The sequence below is a fragment of the Monopterus albus genome, unplaced genomic scaffold, assembly GCF_001952655.1.
Source record: "Monopterus albus unplaced genomic scaffold, M_albus_1.0 scaffold91.1, whole genome shotgun sequence".
Classification (NCBI taxonomy): domain Eukaryota; kingdom Metazoa; phylum Chordata; class Actinopteri; order Synbranchiformes; family Synbranchidae; genus Monopterus; species Monopterus albus.
Window position 1 is genome coordinate 967,726 of NW_018127971.1, and position 18,609 is coordinate 986,334.

The 18,609-nt window shown below is 39.9% G+C and overlaps 2 protein-coding genes across 2 annotated transcripts in view; one reads left to right on the forward strand and one right to left on the reverse strand.

Annotated features, from left to right (window-relative positions):
- The window catches only part of b4galt5 (UDP-Gal:betaGlcNAc beta 1,4- galactosyltransferase, polypeptide 5), a 33,213-nt gene extending 25,615 nt beyond the window's left edge, over positions 1-7,598 (reverse strand). The window contains exon 1 of the mRNA XM_020608071.1: positions 6,899-7,598. Coding sequence (XP_020463727.1) covers positions 6,899-7,007 — 109 coding nt within the window. The 5' untranslated portion in view covers positions 7,008-7,598. The remainder of the gene's footprint in view (positions 1-6,898) is intronic.
- Positions 7,599-8,208: 610 nt separating this feature from the next.
- The window catches only part of slc9a8 (solute carrier family 9 member 8), an 18,568-nt gene continuing 8,167 nt past the window's right edge, over positions 8,209-18,609 (forward strand). Inside the window, 6 exon segments of the mRNA XM_020608070.1 lie at positions 8,209-8,849; positions 9,788-9,969; positions 11,092-11,172; positions 12,211-12,269; positions 16,692-16,775; positions 17,259-17,360. Coding sequence (XP_020463726.1) covers positions 8,620-8,849; positions 9,788-9,969; positions 11,092-11,172; positions 12,211-12,269; positions 16,692-16,775; positions 17,259-17,360 — 738 coding nt within the window. The 5' untranslated portion in view covers positions 8,209-8,619.

Below are 18,609 nucleotides of genomic sequence, written 5' to 3' on the forward strand. Positions count from 1 at the left end.
CGCAGGGTGCGTAGGAAAGCTGCCTCCATCCTCAAGGACCCCATTCACCCCCAGCATGAACTGTTTGCCTCCCCACCCTCTGGCCGGAGGTTCAGAAGTGTGAAATGCAGGACCACTAGACTGAAAAACTTTTTCCTTCCCTCTGCCATCAGACTCTTAAACAGCTGAGGAGTTTATTACCAGGAAATACATCATGTACTGTCGATCTCAGTTTGCACATGGATAATTGCACAGTGACTGTGACATGCAGCATACATTATTATATCTTATACATTTTTTATTGTATTGCTGCATTTGCTGCTTAAAGTGTCTTAGATTTTGTGTTACTTATTTATCTACTTTATATTTCACTTGTATTTTTGTGGCATTCATATGGACGGCAAAGTAAGAATTTCATTTTACAGGGAAACACGTTTCCTAACTGTGCCTATGACAAATAAACACTTTGACTTGACTTAGGAATGGTTTCTCAATTTTGGGGCTAAGGGGAAAAGATTCACCCTTTGGGTGTTATCACTTTAGTGGGTCAAAAGCCAAAAGGTGTTTTTAGTAAAGCACTTTAAAAAAATGGCTATGGCTACACAAACAATAACACCCTACCCGAAACACCTTCATCAAACATTGCCAACACCAGGATGTATGCAGACTGCCAAGCCTAGTATTCCTTATACAAGGAGTCCCTATATCATTTAAGAGGTAGGTCAACATAAGTGAACCAAAAGTATTTATAGGTGTATCAAAAAACAAAAAGCAGGATGTAACTCATCAAATAGACTGCCTCTTTAGCAAAGGGAGACAGATCCACACAACAGTGTCTAGAATTGATCTTTGATTTAGTTCAATAACTTTATAAAGGTGATCAGTGCTCTTGCTCAGCTATGAACCCAAGAAGCTCTATTCATGCACATCCCCTCACTTTGAACAGAATACTCATGCGATGTTTGCTTATCCAAGTATACGTATATTATAATGTATCAGCATTATAACTTTATCATCTAAACTAGATCTAAACTGAAGCAGAAATAACAATTTTGACATATTTATTTAAATAATGGGACTAGAGTTGTTCTGACATGTCAGTGGCAAAGAGCAAGAAAGATCTGCCATTCTTTATAGTTAATTATACTAGCTGTTATGACTTTTACTGAAGGGTATCCCTTACACTGTACAGATGTCCTAAACAGACAGACAGTCCATGGCTTTTTCCCCAGCTACTGTAATGATTGTGTCATTTGGGATTTGTTGTCACCCAGGTCATCATGGGAACAAGGATGCCATGCATCTGTAGTAGCTGTGACAAAAAAAGAAGCCAGTCCTGAATAAGAACAAATGCTCAGGGAACCATGGCAACTGCAGGGAAAATGTCAAACACCAGCCCCTTAGTGCTCGAGCCAGAGGAATTTCTATGATTGAACTGCTGGGCATCCAGCTTTCTACATTTTCCCTTTCATGATGATTTTGTTCCATTTTATATTCAGTATCACGAAATCAGTGATGCTGAATTTTTAAACTGCTGAAGAAATTTACAGACGTTAAAAAAAAAGAGGCTGCATAATTTATCACTATATTATGTAACTTGCTTGTTTATTCACAGATTGGCACAAAGTTAATATTTCACCCTGGCCATCTCTAGCTTCTGGAAATTAGCCTTAGGATGCTGGCTAGACTGAGCTAAATGGATGGATCAGCCATGCAGCAGACGGCGGATGGTGTTTGGGGTGAGGGTGAAGTATACCGTAGCACTACAGTGGGCCTTGACAACTAGAGATGGATGGCTGTAAGAATGCCTGAGAAACATTGCTAGGCTAATACGTGTGAGGCATCAGCACAGAAGCAGCACCAAGCGCACATAGACACAAGTACTGCCACAGACAGCAACCTGTACATTGTGCAGTCACCTCTACACTCATATGCACATAAGCACAAAGACATTCACTCACTCACAACCACAAATACAGACACAACTATCACCACAGTAAGAAGATTTGTGTTGACCAATGATTATGATTTTTTTTATTTAATTTTTTTTATAAAACCTGGAGAGGCAGTTAAACTAGAGCAAATAGTGATTCAGGTTTATGTCCTTTGAAAAAGTAGTACTATCAGACAGCTTAATTAACCACCAAGTGTTCACTGCGCTTTAAGTTATATGGCCTGTCTTCTCCTCAACAAAGTTAATGATTTATCCTTATTAAGCCAAGTGGGGTCACAGGTTGGCATCTAAACAGTGTTGTTACAGACACATGTTAATCTTTGATTTTTTTCACTTCCTTTCAATGCAAACCACCAAACTGCACAGCACAAGAACATAAACTCTCTGATCTTTACAAGCGCCATCCTTTTTGAATATCTCCCATTTCAAGTACCAGTGTTTACTCAAATGAGGACACGAATGTTCCTAGGGTTCTGACAGCCACTCAGTGCTCTGACGTAAAGTTGGCTTTGATAGGAGTGGCTGCACTTAGACTCAAAGGTGGGTGGACAATCATGCATGTGCACATTCACATACATCTTGGTGTGTGTGTCCAGAGGGAATGTAAAAACTGGGAAAAAGCGCTCTCTCAAACACACCGTTGAAAGAGCAGCATTCCCAGTGGCAGTGAGAAAAAAGTATCAAATATAGAATCAGACTCACACATGCATATGACAGCATGTACACATGTGGTGTTATTTGAATATCAATGAGCCATGAACTGTGCAAAGGCTGAAATATGAGAAGGCGGCACAAGTTCAAAGCTAAAATGTATTTAGCAAAGGAAGAATACACCACTGCCTCAATGACCCAAGAGAATTGTTTTATGTGTATCAGAGCTGATAATGTATTGCAAGGGACAGTATCACTACCAATGATTTGTTCCACCTCACGTTTTAACCAAGTATATATTGTACACATACTGTACAATGTTATTTTAGTAAATACAAAACAGTAAGTAACAGTAAGGCACATTTAGTGGGATGGTTTATTCTAGCAGTCAAAGGCAAAGAGGGAGGCCCCACATGGGTGTTTTTGGGCAGCCTACCCATTACTTAGGTGAGCCATTTAAAACTTTTATGGAAGTAAATACTCATTTTGTCAGCTGTTTTCTATTCTGTGATATTCATTTTGTGATAACATACTCTCCACACCTATCATTTCTTTACACTGGGCCTACTATTCTACAGTATATTTATAGCTCAAAAGCCTAAAAGGGCCAGACAAAATTGCACTGGGCAGCCGAGAGCATGTTTTTCATTAGTTATTAAAAGCGCTACAATTGTTGATAAAGCAGCCCTGCAGGAAGACGTGACACCTGCAGATCTACAATTATTTCCTTACTGTAAGAGCAGGGAATGTGTTTACATCCAAAGACTGATTCCAATTTACCTTTGAGACATGTATTTACAGGCAGTGTATGCATAGATAGATACACACCCTGATTAGAGTTCTAAGGAAAAGGATGATAGGTAGATGAAGCACGTGTGTGGTGTGAAGGTGTTAATAAATTTAAAGTACTGAAAGATCACTTCCAAGTATAACTGCTGCTAGTAAATGGTTTCTTGTTGGTCGTAGAGGTTAATGTGGCAACTCTAGGTGTGTTGTTTTGAATAGTTTAACAAACTTTGAACAATAGATAATGCTACTTTCACATCCTTGCTAGCTGTCTGCACTGTTTCACACTGACAAGCAACATGAAAAAAACACTGTAAAGACTTTGAACTGGCTGCCCCAGGCCACAATTTGAAAAAGCTCAGGTAGACTCTAAGGTATAAAATACTTGAAACAAGGAAACAAAAGTCTTAACCCTCCAACACACACACCCACTCACATTCAGATGGGATTATGAGCCTGGTCTCGAGACACAAAAGGAAGCCCCTGGCTTGTCTTCATGCTCTCCCCGACTGCAGAGTGTGTGGCTGCATCTGTGTTCAAAGCTATAAATAGAGCCTGTGTCTTCCCTAGCCCTCGATCCAGTGGGATCCTCTCGTGTTTTAATTAAATAAATTATTGCAATCAGGCCCAGCTGTGCCCTGCATCTCCCGCCTGCATCAGTCAGCATCTATGCTCAGGGGCAAAATAGAGGCTGAAGCGTCAGTGCATATGAGTGCATGGCAACATAAAAAACAAGAGAGAAGGACGAAGGGAGAGAGGGACAGAGAGACAGAGAAATGGAGTAAGCTGTGAAATTGGGCCATTCTGCACTGAAGCCACCTGGATATCATTGGAGGTCCTGCTCAGGTGTTCTTGATGGGTTCCCCAGTGTGCAAACCAGCAGAAGGGAAGGAGCTCAGCTCATCTATTTCATCCTTCCCTCTCCATTTCCCCCTCCTCCTCTCTTGCCCTTTAACAATTCTTCTATTTTTTTTCTTGACTTTTTTGCTCTTAATTATTCTGTTTATGATACAGGAAACCTGACGGGGCAGATTTTATTTGTTCACTTAAACTCACATTGTATGCTGGGAGAAAAGCATGGCAATAAAGAAAGCTAGAATGATTGTATACACTCTTGCTGGGATTATTTCTGGAGAATGTATAGTAAAATGATGTGAAGGGTCACCTAGCATCTCTGAACCCCCCTCTGACAGTTATCTCTGGCTTCATCTGCTCTTAAAGCACATTTTTCCAGACATAGAGAACATTGGTTAAAAGTTACTTATTGTAAGTAGTAATGATGTATGGACATTAGCTTAAGCTTCAACCATGTGGACGACGTCCCAGCAAGGATTTAGTTTGTCCAGTAAAAATTAACAGTAACCAGCAAATGGTGTCGGTATCATACTCAATACTTTTAAACATCCACAACAGAATGCAACATCTTTATTGTCTGATGATCTTTCAAACTTCTCCATATCATGACAGTGTCGAATAGGTTCACAATACCAAGAGGTCTGAGAGGAGATTCAAACATCACAAAGACAAGAGAGATGTATCCTGTTGGGGATAGTAAAATTGAAGGCTAATGTTGTGTTGTGGTTTAAAATGGTATGTTCAACTGGCCCCATTTCGGCCTGACAAGTGGGCTCTGTGGCGCATCTCTGATCACATGATCTGAAACCTCAGCTTATGTCCATCATGTATCAGTATCCCCACCAATGAGTAAAACATATTGTAACTTAAATGCTGCTAGAGCTCACTTAGCCACCCTAAGTGTAAAAGCCTAAAATGTAGCTTTTAGTAACAGCAGCAGAAACAGTCTTGCTCCTGGTTACCATCCATATTTAATGGACTGGTCCTGCTGGTCCTTGTTCCATTTCTGAATTAAGCCCCATTAAGCCACATGGCCAGCACTACAAGAGTCACTGCCCAGGAGGATAGATACAGCCCAGTGCAGCCATTTACTAAACACCATCAGTACCTCAGCTGGGAAAATAGTGAACAGGTAAATGAAGGATTATTTTTATCCCAGTTACTCAATGATTTATTAGTTAGTTTGCTTCACATTTAGAAGAATTATTGCTCTCTGTTATTAGGACTTACACAGGCTATTCCTGTCAGTAATGTGTCCTCCATATGAGAATTGGCTCAATTATTGATTAAGTTGTATGCAGCAGGTAAAAAGCGTGAATGGATCAATACCCATTTTGATGAGTAAGAGGGAACAGCTTTCTGTTTGATGCTTTAGAAAGACTTGTAGGACCTAAACACTATTTCACTCATACAGTCACTCTACACTCCAGCAATAACAGGCTCTCACTTTTGGCAGTGAAAAGCCCTTACTTACTGATTGTAAATGTGTTTGGAATTAAAATGCTTTTGACTTGATTCTTACATTCTTACTTGATTCTTGGTCTATTAGCGTATTTGGGTTCTTCGTGTGGATTCACTTAAAAGGAGCAGATGCTATTTAGCAATGTTTCAAGACAGCATGATTGTTCTACCTTCACAACAGGACACCCAAATAATTGTGGCTCAGGCATTAAATAGGAAACTAGTCCCAAGAGTCAACTTATAGCTGCACCTTGTGTTTCTACAAATATTGCCAAAAACAGGAGAATATAGACAACCATGTTATTGCTGCCCGTTTGCACATTCGCCAGTGTTCTTAAATCCAATCAGTGGAAAGTTATTCAGCTTTGATTGGCACAGAGTCAAGGACAGAGTCAGGTGAAAGTCCCACTTTTACAGTAAGTGCTAAGATACAAGATAAGCTCTGCACATTCAGATACAGTAAACTAAGTGATGTATGGGTATGGCATGAGTGGATGATAATGACCAAAAGAGCAAACATAACTGACCCTACATATCTAGACCGATAAGATACTTGGACCATAGCCTGAGCTAGGTGGTGCCAAGAGAGAATTCGTGAAATACTCAAAAAGACGTCATGTGTATGAATTAATGATAGGAGTGACTCTGAACATGTGTGACTTACAGACAAAAAAATGATGTGAGGAGTGATTTGAATAACAGTGATGCTCCGCTTAAAGCCACAAATGTCATTTAGGGCTCGGAATACATGACTCATAACGTGACCTTTGGTGGGCCATAAAACAGTAAACCAGGAGTAGCTTTGTACCACACATGTGTCAAATTTCCCTAATCTATGAATGCCAACGACGAACCTCATGTCAAAGCCAAAACACCATTTTTTCATTTGGCCTAGTCCTTACCATAAGGATTATAATCACAGCTATATTAGGCCTATACTAGCATCGGCTTGATTATAGTCGCTCTGATTCTCATTAGACAGGACTATCATCTTGGCCAGGTATATGGATATTAGAGGACTGAGTTGCAGCAATGAGTCTCATCATCGACTGGGAGATCAAGGCTCAGCAGAGGCGCATGGCTCCTTTGCTGCTCTCCACACCCAATGGCAAGTTGAGCTGTCTCACATGACCTAACAGCCCATTCAGTCTGCCTCACTTCATCCGAACGTCTGAGTGTTTCAGATAATACCATCAATTACATTTTACTTACCGATTCCTGGGGCGGAGTAGATGAAGTACAATACGGAGGTGGACAGTGAAAACAGGAATATAAGCCCAAGGAATGACCTTCTTCGGAACCTTAAATGTGTCGGCATCATACAGATAGCAGCAGCACGCGCGCACACACTCACACGTTTCCGTATCTACAACTACAGTCCAGTTCCGATATGTCCAGATGCCAGAGCCGGTAGTCCGCGGACAGTCTAGGATAAATGGGCCGAGTAGGGAGCTTGGTCTGCGGCAGCGGCGAGTGACTAGGCGACTAGGAAGTCAGTCCGTTGTCATGGTAGGTCGAGCACAGAATAGGACCTCCAGTATTCAAACAAGAGATTCAAAAGCCATTCCTGAGAGTCCCTTCGGTTTTAGCTCAGAGTACCTCCGTCGTCGAAACGGCTGCCAGCCAAACCGCGGTTTTAACCTGGCCTAGTCTTTTCAGTGACTGACCATCATTTGGCTGTCACTCTTCGTCGCTGATGATGTTGCCGCTCCCATGAATGGAGATGCCTCTCCGCAAAATGACCAATACCTTAGTGGGCGTTAACACTGCCCAACAAAAACTACGTGCTCCCACCGTAAAGCCATGGATGTTAAACGCACGTTAAACAGCGTAACCTAGCGACCACTACGTAAGCCCTTTGACAACCGTCGCGACGGTGTCTTAACATTATGGCACAGGACAAGATGATCAGAAACTAGCAAAAATGAGAGACTAGCTTTTTAAATGAACTGCCCTACAAATGGGGTGTGGGTTAAAAGTTTATAGCTGTTACACTATTTACTAAGAAACATTAAAACTATAGTACTTTTAGTATATTTTCTCAGCAGTGTTTCTGTAGATTCGCAACCCCGTTCAGGGACTAAGCGGTAGAAAATGGATGAATGAATGAATGAATGTTTATGTAGACTAGTCTTTGCATTTTCAAGATCGTTTAGTCTAGGCTATAGGATTCATATTTAATAGGGTCGAATTTAAGACTTTTCGAAGTACCAATTGTCAGTTCTGTTATCTTAAATTTTACACTAAAGGTTAGGAGGTTTTGTGCTAATTCGAGAAAATCTGATCTTAATCCGAATTCAGTGCAATTTGTGGGTAACAATGCGCAGTTTTTGTTAAAACTCGAAACTCTTTGTGGCGCAAGTAAGCTGCACTGGCTAAATTTTAATATTATGTCCATCCCATGTCATTTCTTTACAACAATGAACATTTAACGTACACATATTTTTACATTTCAAACAAATATTGTTTTAAAAATATACTTCCTTATTTGGTTTATAAATATGTAGATTTTCCTAATTTGTGGCCTTACACGCAGGTAAGACGATACACGCGGGTGTAGTCTACAATAAAACTTCAATATCCATGAAACAGCAGGCGGGCGGCTGACGCTACATTACAATGACTCATGGGAAATTGAGTACTTAGAAATTACTAAGAATGTCGACTTTTTGTTTGAACCATTGGAAGATAAGTCTTATCCACTGTGACAAAACGCACACGTTTTATGACAACAACAGTTGCATCAAACCGCGCTACTTCGCTACTTTGCCATTATTTAATGCCGTCCGTATAGCGTAACGACTACAACACCATGCAGGACCCTAACCAGGAAATATAAATGTGATGTCAACAGTTACACGGAGCTGTTGACATGGAACAGACCGTCTTTTTTACTACATGTCATTACTTTCGGGTTTAAACCTGGTTTGACAATGAGAAGCGTTAGCCATGAAGTTTTGTTGCTGTTCTTTCTGTTTTTCGCAAAGCCGTGCGTGCTAGAGCAAGCTGAGAGAGAAAACTCTTTGGAGTTGCGTGAGAAAGATGAAGACAGAGGGTTGAATCAAGATATTAGTCCAGTTGAAAACCAACAAGCGTTAATAAATCATGACAAAGAAGATGGACCCGGTTCAAACGATCCACAGAAGAAGGGGCCGTCTGTCAGGTTTCAGACAACAAATACTCGCTTCACTTGCATGGACCATATACAGAGGAACTTAGCCTCATTTAGCTTGCTAACAATACCTTAGTTCCTAATGGCTCTATGGCAGTCTGACGAACAATTCAGACACGTTGTCAACCTGCTTAATAACAGCTGACATTCACAGATTTTAATCTTAGCTAAATAAACATAGTTTTAATCTTAATTATAGCACAACCCTTTATACCAACATAAACAGGGGCTAGATTTCTGAAGTGATTGAATGAATAAAATAACGGATTAATCATTTATTAGGCCATTACCATGACCTATCATTCACGGAATTATTCAGAGCCCTTAACAACAAACCAAATATTCCAGTGTTTAGACCCACTGGCATCTAACAACACACAACAAACTGACCTTCTACAGATATGAATAGCATGTATACAGTAGATAATGTTCCTAGATACAGCGGAAATCAGTTAGGCTAAGTATCTACACACAGCTTCACAAATATAATATCTGTTTATGTAACTTAGATATATTATCAGTCTGACTTAGGTCATACAATTAGTTTGTACTTAATTTAAAGTATGGGGATTTTATGCATCTTAAGTTATTTTTCTCTTCCTGTTTTGTACAGTTGCACCTAACATATTTACAGTAATTTCTCGATATACAACTCAAAAAGAGTACCCAAAGTGGCATGAATTTAAACAAATGACTTGTATGAATTGTAGGGGACCACCTTGACATAGCAACTTTTAGCACTTCTAAATGACTGCAGGCTTTTCTAAGGTCCCTTTATTTGAGTCCCTCTATTTGGGGCTGGGATTATAAACTTTAAATATGAAATTGTTTCAACATCCAAATGAAAATATAAAAGGTTTTAGGTGGGGTTAGGTGTAAAATGTATTCCTCACATCAATATGCTTTTTCTCCTGACTGTCTTCCTGCAGCAAGTCCAATGACACTGATAACTACAGCAATGACACTCTCCACTCTACAACACCTACTGTCAAGCCGACCACTCCGGCACCCCCAAGCCCCAAGCCCATTCTGCCCGTACAGACAGGGGTCAAGGCCCAAGAGGAAGAGCAGTCCAGTGGGATGACCATATTTTTCAGCCTGCTTGTTATTGGTTGGTAGTCTCTTTCCTGCTGCTTAGTTGAATACCTCATCTCATTTTTTATACTGCTTAGTCCCGAACGGGGTCGCTGGAGCCAATCCCAGCTGGCATCAGGCGAAAGGCGGGGTACACCCTGGACAGGTCACCAGCCCATCGCAGGGCAAACACATAGATGAACAACCACACACACACACACACACACACACACACACACACGTTCACACCTACAGGCAATTTAGAGTCACCAATCAACCTAAGCCGCATGTCTTCGGACAGTCGGAGGATGCCAGAGTACCCGGAGAGAACCCACGCAAGCACAGGGAGAACATGCAAAGGTCGCAAACCCGGAACCTTCTCGCTGTGAGGCAACGGTGCTACCTACCACGCCACTGTGCTTCCCTGGTTGAAAACCTGTCCGACTCAGTTTTTTTCTGCCTTATTACTGTTTTAGTGTGTTACTGTTAGCATAAACTCCCCATGCACAATGTTTTCAGTGTTGTGCCTTTCTGAGATCCTACATGACATTAAAGCTGTATTCTATAACCACCAAACACAAACATATGATCTTGCAGGAAGGGGAGATGTAAATTAACGTAATCATTGTGCTCATGTAGAAAGCATAACTTCCACATAATTCCAATAATGGAGGGCAAATATACAATCACTTTAGTGTTTCATTAAATCAAGTATGAGGATTGTAATTGCGGATAAAGGAAGTGGTTAAGGGAAAGGATGTGGCTACACATTAATGTGTGTGAGCTTATGGAGTTCTTCAGAAACACAAAGTGCTCATTTTGCACTTTAGTTCACTGCAAGTTAAGTCATGTAATGGGCGAGAGGCAAGGTACATGCTGGACAGGTCGCCAGTGTATCACAAGGCTGACACACAGAGACAGACAACCACACACACCCTAATGGCACTCCTAAAGCTTAATATGTTTTATACTGACATCCCTGTCCAGTCTACAGTAGGGTTTGTCTAGCAAAGCAGCAAGAAAAAAAGATGTTAACATTCTATGATGTGCTGACTATTTTTGGACTGATTTGAGTTGCTGTGACATTGCAGTCTGGATAGATGTATGTATTTATCTTCAATTTTCATTCATGGGTCTTTGCTCTCCCCACTCACTCCAGGTATCGGCATCATATTGGTGCACTTGCTCATCAAGTTCAAGCTGCATTTTCTTCCAGAAAGTGTGGCTGTTGTTTCCCTTGGTGAGTACTTTTTATGTAACATGCTTCTCTGCACATGCAGAGTCCAGAGTCTGGTTCTGTATTTAAGAGCTCCGCACTGCTCCACTTAGACTCTTTTAGAGCTTGTATAAATAATGAAGTTTATGCTTATTCTCATGATTTACATATTTTTGCTCTGGTCTTTTTTTGTATTTTCTCTCAAATATACGGTGTATGGGTTAATTCCTAACTTTAGTGCCTCATTGTGTGAGGCCAGGAGGGAATGAATCAGCTAAACATCTGTACGGTTACAATAATAATGGTTTTATTGGTAGCTTTACTCAAGATTTAGGAAATGCTTTGTTGTAAAAAGAGATTTTGTTCCTATACAGTTTTATATATTGTGTGAGGTAATGTCAGGTTAATTCTGCTTCCTCTAAATCCCTCCATTGTCTCCCTTTTTGCATATTTGTGATGTCACACTCACTCAAACTCAGTGACATACATCTGTCTTGACCCTGAAGGTCTTTTCCTTTTGCTTGACCTGCATGCTGTGTCTGAGACAGAGGTTATCTCAGTATTTGGAACAGGGGACTGTGCTGAAAAGAGATAACACTCTGCTTACAAATCAGGAATGACCGCTTTCCCTTCCTCATCACTTCCTCTTTTTCATCTAGACAGTGTGTGTCTTCCTATATACATAACTGCCTGCCTTTATTTCTGTGTCCTATGCAATGCTTTGATGCTTCTACTTAATTTCTTTTTCTGTCTTATCTCTCTATTTTTCTGTGCCCTTTACATGTCTGTGTTTTCATCGCCCTTTTAATTAATGTTCTGCTTGGCTCTGTAGCAAGAAAGCTGAAGGCCCAGAGGGGCCTTCTCAAAGAAAAAATAGCTCTTCATATCTAATTTATACCTGAACTATGGTGGACATTGTCAGGCATCCATTTACCACTAAAATAGTACTTTGCCTCTGGTTTGCACCCCATCGATGTTAGGGTTGTATTGAAATTTTCACATGAAGTAGTAAAATATTTAAACAATGGCTGCTTGTTTTTCATGTCTCCTTCCTTTTTTCAGGGATTATAATGGGAGGCTTCATTAAAATCATCGAGTCCCAGGAACTGGCCAACTGGAAGGTATAATGTTGACATTCTGCTCCACAGTTCATTTCCTTGTGTTCACACTGTGCCAGGCACTACTCTTGTCCACAGATAACACCCAGTTCACAAATAATGATGATTAATTTACCACATGGCAAAACAAGAACCACATTTTCCACAATGCATGAACCTTTGACATAGGATTTGCATCTCATTCAGTGTAACCCCTTCAATTGCAAAACAAAATAGTTTCAAATCCATAAACAAAAGACCTACTCCCACTGCTTAATTTAGGGATCAAGGGGAAAACAATTGCATCCTTGAAGTGTTGGCTTCTTGAAAACATTGTTGTATGATGCAGTTTATCCCAGAGTACGTTTCATGGGAACACCCAAATCACTCCATTCCAGTAAACATCTTCCACCCCTGTTTTTCATCTTGGTTTCTATGCCTGTCTTTTTGCTCAGTCATTCGTTGCCTGGCTGCTGTTTTTTCACAAATCTAATCTCTCTATCTCCACTCTGTTACCTATCCAGAGTGTCATACACTATTATTTTCTTGCTGTCATTTCTCCAGAGTCCTTGTGCGCTGTCCTTTTCCCTCCTGGTTCTCATAGCCTTTAATTAACATTCCTTGTTTTCTGCCAGTGAGTGACAGAATGAAAGAATGAGAGATGCAGAGTGAAGGAGAGGGGGGAAAGGAGGGCAGGTTGTATCAATGTTTCTTGCATAGAGGGGCTTATTATTTTTAATGGGGGGGCACAGGGTGTTGCTTAGTCATCTCTACTAGTAACCAGAGCCACTGGAACCCCTGTCCTGTAAATCTCTAGACTGCTGTCTCTGCTTTTGTGTTTAACTTAGCGCAAGTAGACCTCATCTGTAGTACGTAGTGACTTCACAAACTAATACAATTTAAACACTGTCTGAGTATAATGAAGTTACACAGTGATATGCAGAGGCTTCTTTACAGAAGCATGTTTATTCTAAGCGGTTTATAGGTAATTGGAGGCCGTGATGTGAATCCATTGCCTAGCCTATTTTTTTTTTTTTAGATTCTGTTATAGCCGGATGTACATGTAACTTGTTCAGTGAGTAACACAGCCTGTGGCAAAATCACAGTTAGTTTATTTTCCTCTTTTTTCAATCAGTATCTCATTTTGCAAGCTTAAATCCGTTGTATGTCTTTACAGGTTGTGCCACTTGTGAGGAAAGTTCTTTTACAAATCACCCTAACACACTTCCAACATACATGTTTCTCAAGGTGTTGCACTTAACCAATCTTTCAAGCTTCCAGGATTTCTTCACAAACCACCAAGGGTGTACAAACCCTTCAGGAAGCTATTTGCTGTCAACGCTGGTTATTCCCTCACCTTTCGCCATCAGTCAACTAATTTTTATTACCAAGATTTCTATTTCCAGTCTTCTCACTACAGTCCAGCCTATGTGCTTTTCTGATTTTGTTCAGTGTTTCCCTTTTTTCTCATCGGCCCATCTCTGACCTGTGCTTTGTCACAGACTGAAGAAGAAATAGCATGCTGGTACAAAATCACAAACTACTGTAGCAGCAGTTTGCCTCTTAGGTTAAGCACAAGGAGACATGCATAGGTGAATACTGTATGTTTTTTTTTTTTATTTAATCTACTGTGTATTTAGTTTTTTCTCTCATTTAGAATCCTACCATGAGCTGTATTGTCTGGGAACATTAGTTTTCCTCAGTGGTTTGTTTTGAGCCCCAAAGGGCAGAAGATACTCCCACACCAAGGAGAGAAAGAGCAACACAGAGAGTTGTTTTAATTGTGGTTTCATGGGCCTCTTTTCCCATGTGTTGATGCCATTGCCGTCAAAGCTAAGTCTCTAGGCAGCCTGTACTTTGATCAAAGGTCTCTCCATAATTCACGCTCATATTTTTCCTATATTTCTTGACCCTATTTTTAACTGTATTCCCTTCATCTTTGGGATTCATCTTTTTTCATTTAGTTCAAGCTCTGTCTCAACATGCCCCTAGAGTGTACTCATCCTCTGCTCCCTGGATTCATCACTTCATCTTCCCTTCCGTTACAACATGTATTTGTTGTTTGTCAGTTTTTCTGAACTCTCATTACCCCTTGTCAATCCACAACTTTCCTCATGGCTTCAGAAGGTCCGTCTAGTGCATTCTAACCTAAAATCTCATGTGGAATCTATTAGTCAATTATCAGACCATTAAACAACAGATGCTTTGCTTTTTCTAACTGATGTATTATTCAACATGATGATTTGCTGCTAGTAATTGAACATAAATTGTTCAGGCAAACAGTCAAAAGCCCAAAGATGTTTGCCTGACACAACAACCAATATGAAGGTGTCACCTTGAGCTGTGAGAAGTTGTAATGGGGATTTTCTTAAAATTTATTTCTGAAAATCCTATTATCCTTAATTGCAGCCCTGCTAAAGCTACCGTCCCTGGTAGGCTAGCGGTTAAGGCGCAGCGCTCTCGCCGCGGCGCCCCGGGTTCAAATCCAGGTTGCTTTAGGAAGGGCATCCGGCGTAAAACACGTGCCAAATGTCAACATGCAAGTCGTCAGTGTGACCATTCACTGTGGCGACCCCTAAACTGGAAAAGCCGCAAGTGACTTTCTTAATTGCAGCCCTGCTAAAATTAACAAATGAGAGAAACTAGCTTGTAGATATCTGCTTTTTTCATTGTAAACCTTTGAATGATGTGTGTGTACAAAGTTTCTGTGTGCTTCTCTGCCTCTCTGGGTATTAATATGCATTTCTAATTTTTCACCTGACCTGAAGTGTAGTGTTCTGCTAGAGAATAATGTGGTAACCTGGGAGCATTCCTTGTTGGCCTACTTTTCCTGAAATGTGAATGCATAATAAGACAATCTAAGCAGGAGCATAGCCTTTTAACTCCAGCATACATTCTCTACAGGGTTTCCTCTGTCTCCTGACCTGTTTTTAAGAGCTTACACCTAGAGTAGTATAGGTTGGTGTTGACGGATTTATCATGAAAGCTAAAGCCATCTTGACAGCGGAACATAATTGTCCTGCTTTGTCTTTAAACAGTGTGCTGTGGTATTGCCTCACCTCATTTGCCAGTCACTTCTTTTGAGTCTTAGCCTTGAGTAACTGGTTAGATGGAAATGCGTAGATCATAAATATTATGAAACTTTCATCATGCTTGTGATTAATCATGACCACTATCCTTTTTGAACTTTTGCAGTTACTTACACCAGTCACACTGCACATTAAAATAGTCAGATTAAAGACCGGATTAAAGTTGTGGTGGTCATAGAATAGTGAATCCCATAGTTCTTTGGCTCACATCTCAGCAGTTATTCATTGATAAGAGACTGCAAGGAGATTCATTCCTCTGCCCTTTTTGAGTGAAAAAGAACATTTTTGGGGAAACCCATATCGAATGTCAAAGTGGTCTTCTTCACGCCCATCTAATGTGGGGTTGTTGCAGCTGAGAGTCAAGTTCTACCAGTTGTCAAAAGTGATTCCCATAATACAATGAGAGAAACTGAATGAATGGCATAAATATGGACCTGCTCTCTAACATGTTTCTGACAGACACAGCTGCACTGTAACCACAGCCCAGAAACAGACCTTTATGAACATTCAGTAATGCATATCACATATCGACTGTTGCATTACTAACATAGATTATTCACAGAAAACACACACACGCAATCTCATATGTATTATCTTATAAAGGAACACACACTGTACAGGCACACTGTACAGTCATTATGCATGGGCGCATGATAGCAACACCTCTGGAATGCTGGCCCATTATATTGCAGAAATAATCAGAGTGCTAAGGTCACTGTGATACTGTGTGTGTGTGACTCAGAGATTTAAATAAAAAGCATGTGAGGGAGCCTGTCAGTAATAGTGTTTAAATGCATGCATGAATTGTCTGGCAGGCAGGCATTGCTTCCTGATTAGCACTTCCTGTGTGTGTGTGTGTTGTCATCCTGAGGTCAACATCTAGGATTTGTTTTGTCAGATAAAAGGCTCTTGCTAATAGCTCAATCATGGTCTCCCCTCCTCAACCTCACCCTTTCCCCATCTCCATGACTCACTATTTATCAGCTGATGATCACTAAATGGATTTTTTTTATCACTCCGATGAATAATAGGAAGCATGAGCTGAGCATTGCATAACAGTCACAAGCACATGCTTTATTATTCAGTAACATGTCCATAATTTGATTATATAGAACAATCCTGATCAGCATTAGGATTTGAAGTTGTGTTAAAGGCCATTCTAGGTGTGTATCCACTCAGTCCAAGTAATTTGTTCAGTGAAACATGTTTCCTGTTGACTGCTTTGCACAGGCTACATTCCCATTTTAAATTTCATGATTTGTTATTTATTTAATCTAAAAGGATTTCTAACATATGTGCTGCTCACAGCTTTACACTAGTGGGGCTTGACATTTTCCTTGTACCTGTACAACTTTAGGAGGAGGAGATGTTCCGGCCCAACATGTTCTTCCTTTTGCTGCTGCCACCCATTATCTTTGAATCGGGATACTCTTTACATAAGGTACAACAGCATCTCTGTTTGATGCAGTATTTACTTGGCTCAAGAGCTTCATGTGAAAAAGCGCGAGGCAATTTATAAATGTGATGTCCTGAGAATTAAAGGTACAAACCAGCATACGTATATAACATTTAAATATTTCTCTGTGCCAAATCACTTGGCCAGCAGTTTAAAAATAATTATCACGATCCACCTGTGTAGAACAAGAGTAACAGCCACAATTAAGACAGAAATAATTGGCTCTGTCAGTTATGAGTTTCTTGTTTTCCTGTATTTTTTTATTGTTTATTTATTTTAGCCTGTGTTATCATTCACATCTGTTTTCATGTAGTATTATACCAAAAGGTAAAAAAGAATCAGACATATTACTGTTCCATTATTCACAGTGTAATTTTACCATTTTCTCTGCGGCTTTACATTGGGTTATGTCAAATGCGATTCTACTAAGGCCCTAAATACTTAAAGTATGTGTCCATCTATTTTCAGGGTAACTTCTTCCAGAACATTGGCTCCATTACCCTCTTTGCTGTGATTGGCACAGCTATCTCTGCCTTCATAGTTGGAGGAGGTATCTATTTCCTTGGGCAGGTGAGGATTTTAGGAGCATCAGTGCCAGAGCCTTTTTTAGAGAAACAATGTCAACCTGTTTATGAATCTTGATAAAATATTTTCAGTACGGTACTTCTCTTTTGTTTAAACAAAGGATTTGATTTGATTTATTCTTTCAAACATGCAGAACAAACAAATGACATCAACACACACACACATAATTACACAAGCCAACCAATGCTAATCCAGAATCAGTTTGCTTATACCAGCACATGTTTGAATGGAGTAGGAAGAAGTCAGACTTATCCAGTCCTACCCCAGAACATCATCTTATACAAAAACTTTCATGCATCATTGGCTGCAAGCAGTATCTCTACATAGTTAATTCTCTTCTTCACCAACAAGTGATACACAGAAAACTTAAAAGAGTGTTTCCTTCATGATTTTTGATTAAATCTCTAATTCTTGCATATAACTTGAATGACACACACATTTATATTTATATTTAAACTCCTCAGTTCTAGTACTGTTTTTCATGTCCACACTTAAATCATTCCATAATTTGACCCGACTTATAGAAATACAAAATCTTTTTTTGGTTGTACGTATAGCATGAACTTTTAGATTTAACTGACCCCTTAAATTATATCCCCCTTCCCTTTCATTAAATAACTTTTGGATTCCACCAGGTAATAAGTCGTTCCTGGCTTTATACATAAACACAGCGGTCTTATATTCCACTAAATCAAAGAATTTTAACAATTTAGACTGTATGAAAGCTCCATTGGTGTGATCCCTATACCCCATCTTATGCACAATTCTGATCGCTCTTTTTTGTAATATGTACAATGGTTGCAGTGAACTTTTGTAAGTGTTTCCCCAGTTTTCAACGCCATACTCCAAGTAAGGTAAAATCAATGAAGAATAAAAAATGCGAAGTGCTTTCACATCCAGCATATATCTAACCCTTGCCATTATTGATATGTTTTTAGCTATTTTATGCTGAACATATCTGATATGAGATTTCCAGGAGAATCTGTCGTCAACCATGACACCCAGAAATTTGATTTCATATACTCGTTCGATGTTAGCACCCCCAATTTTTAATTGAAGTTCATTATGTGGTCTACGATTCCCAAATACCATATATTTAGTTTTCTCCAAATTCAAAGATAGTAAATTACTGTCACACCATTTCTTTATCTTCACAAATTCCTCTGAAACCATTCCCGAAAGTTGCTGTAGGTTTTCATCGGATGCCCAAATGGTAGTATCATCAGCAAACAAA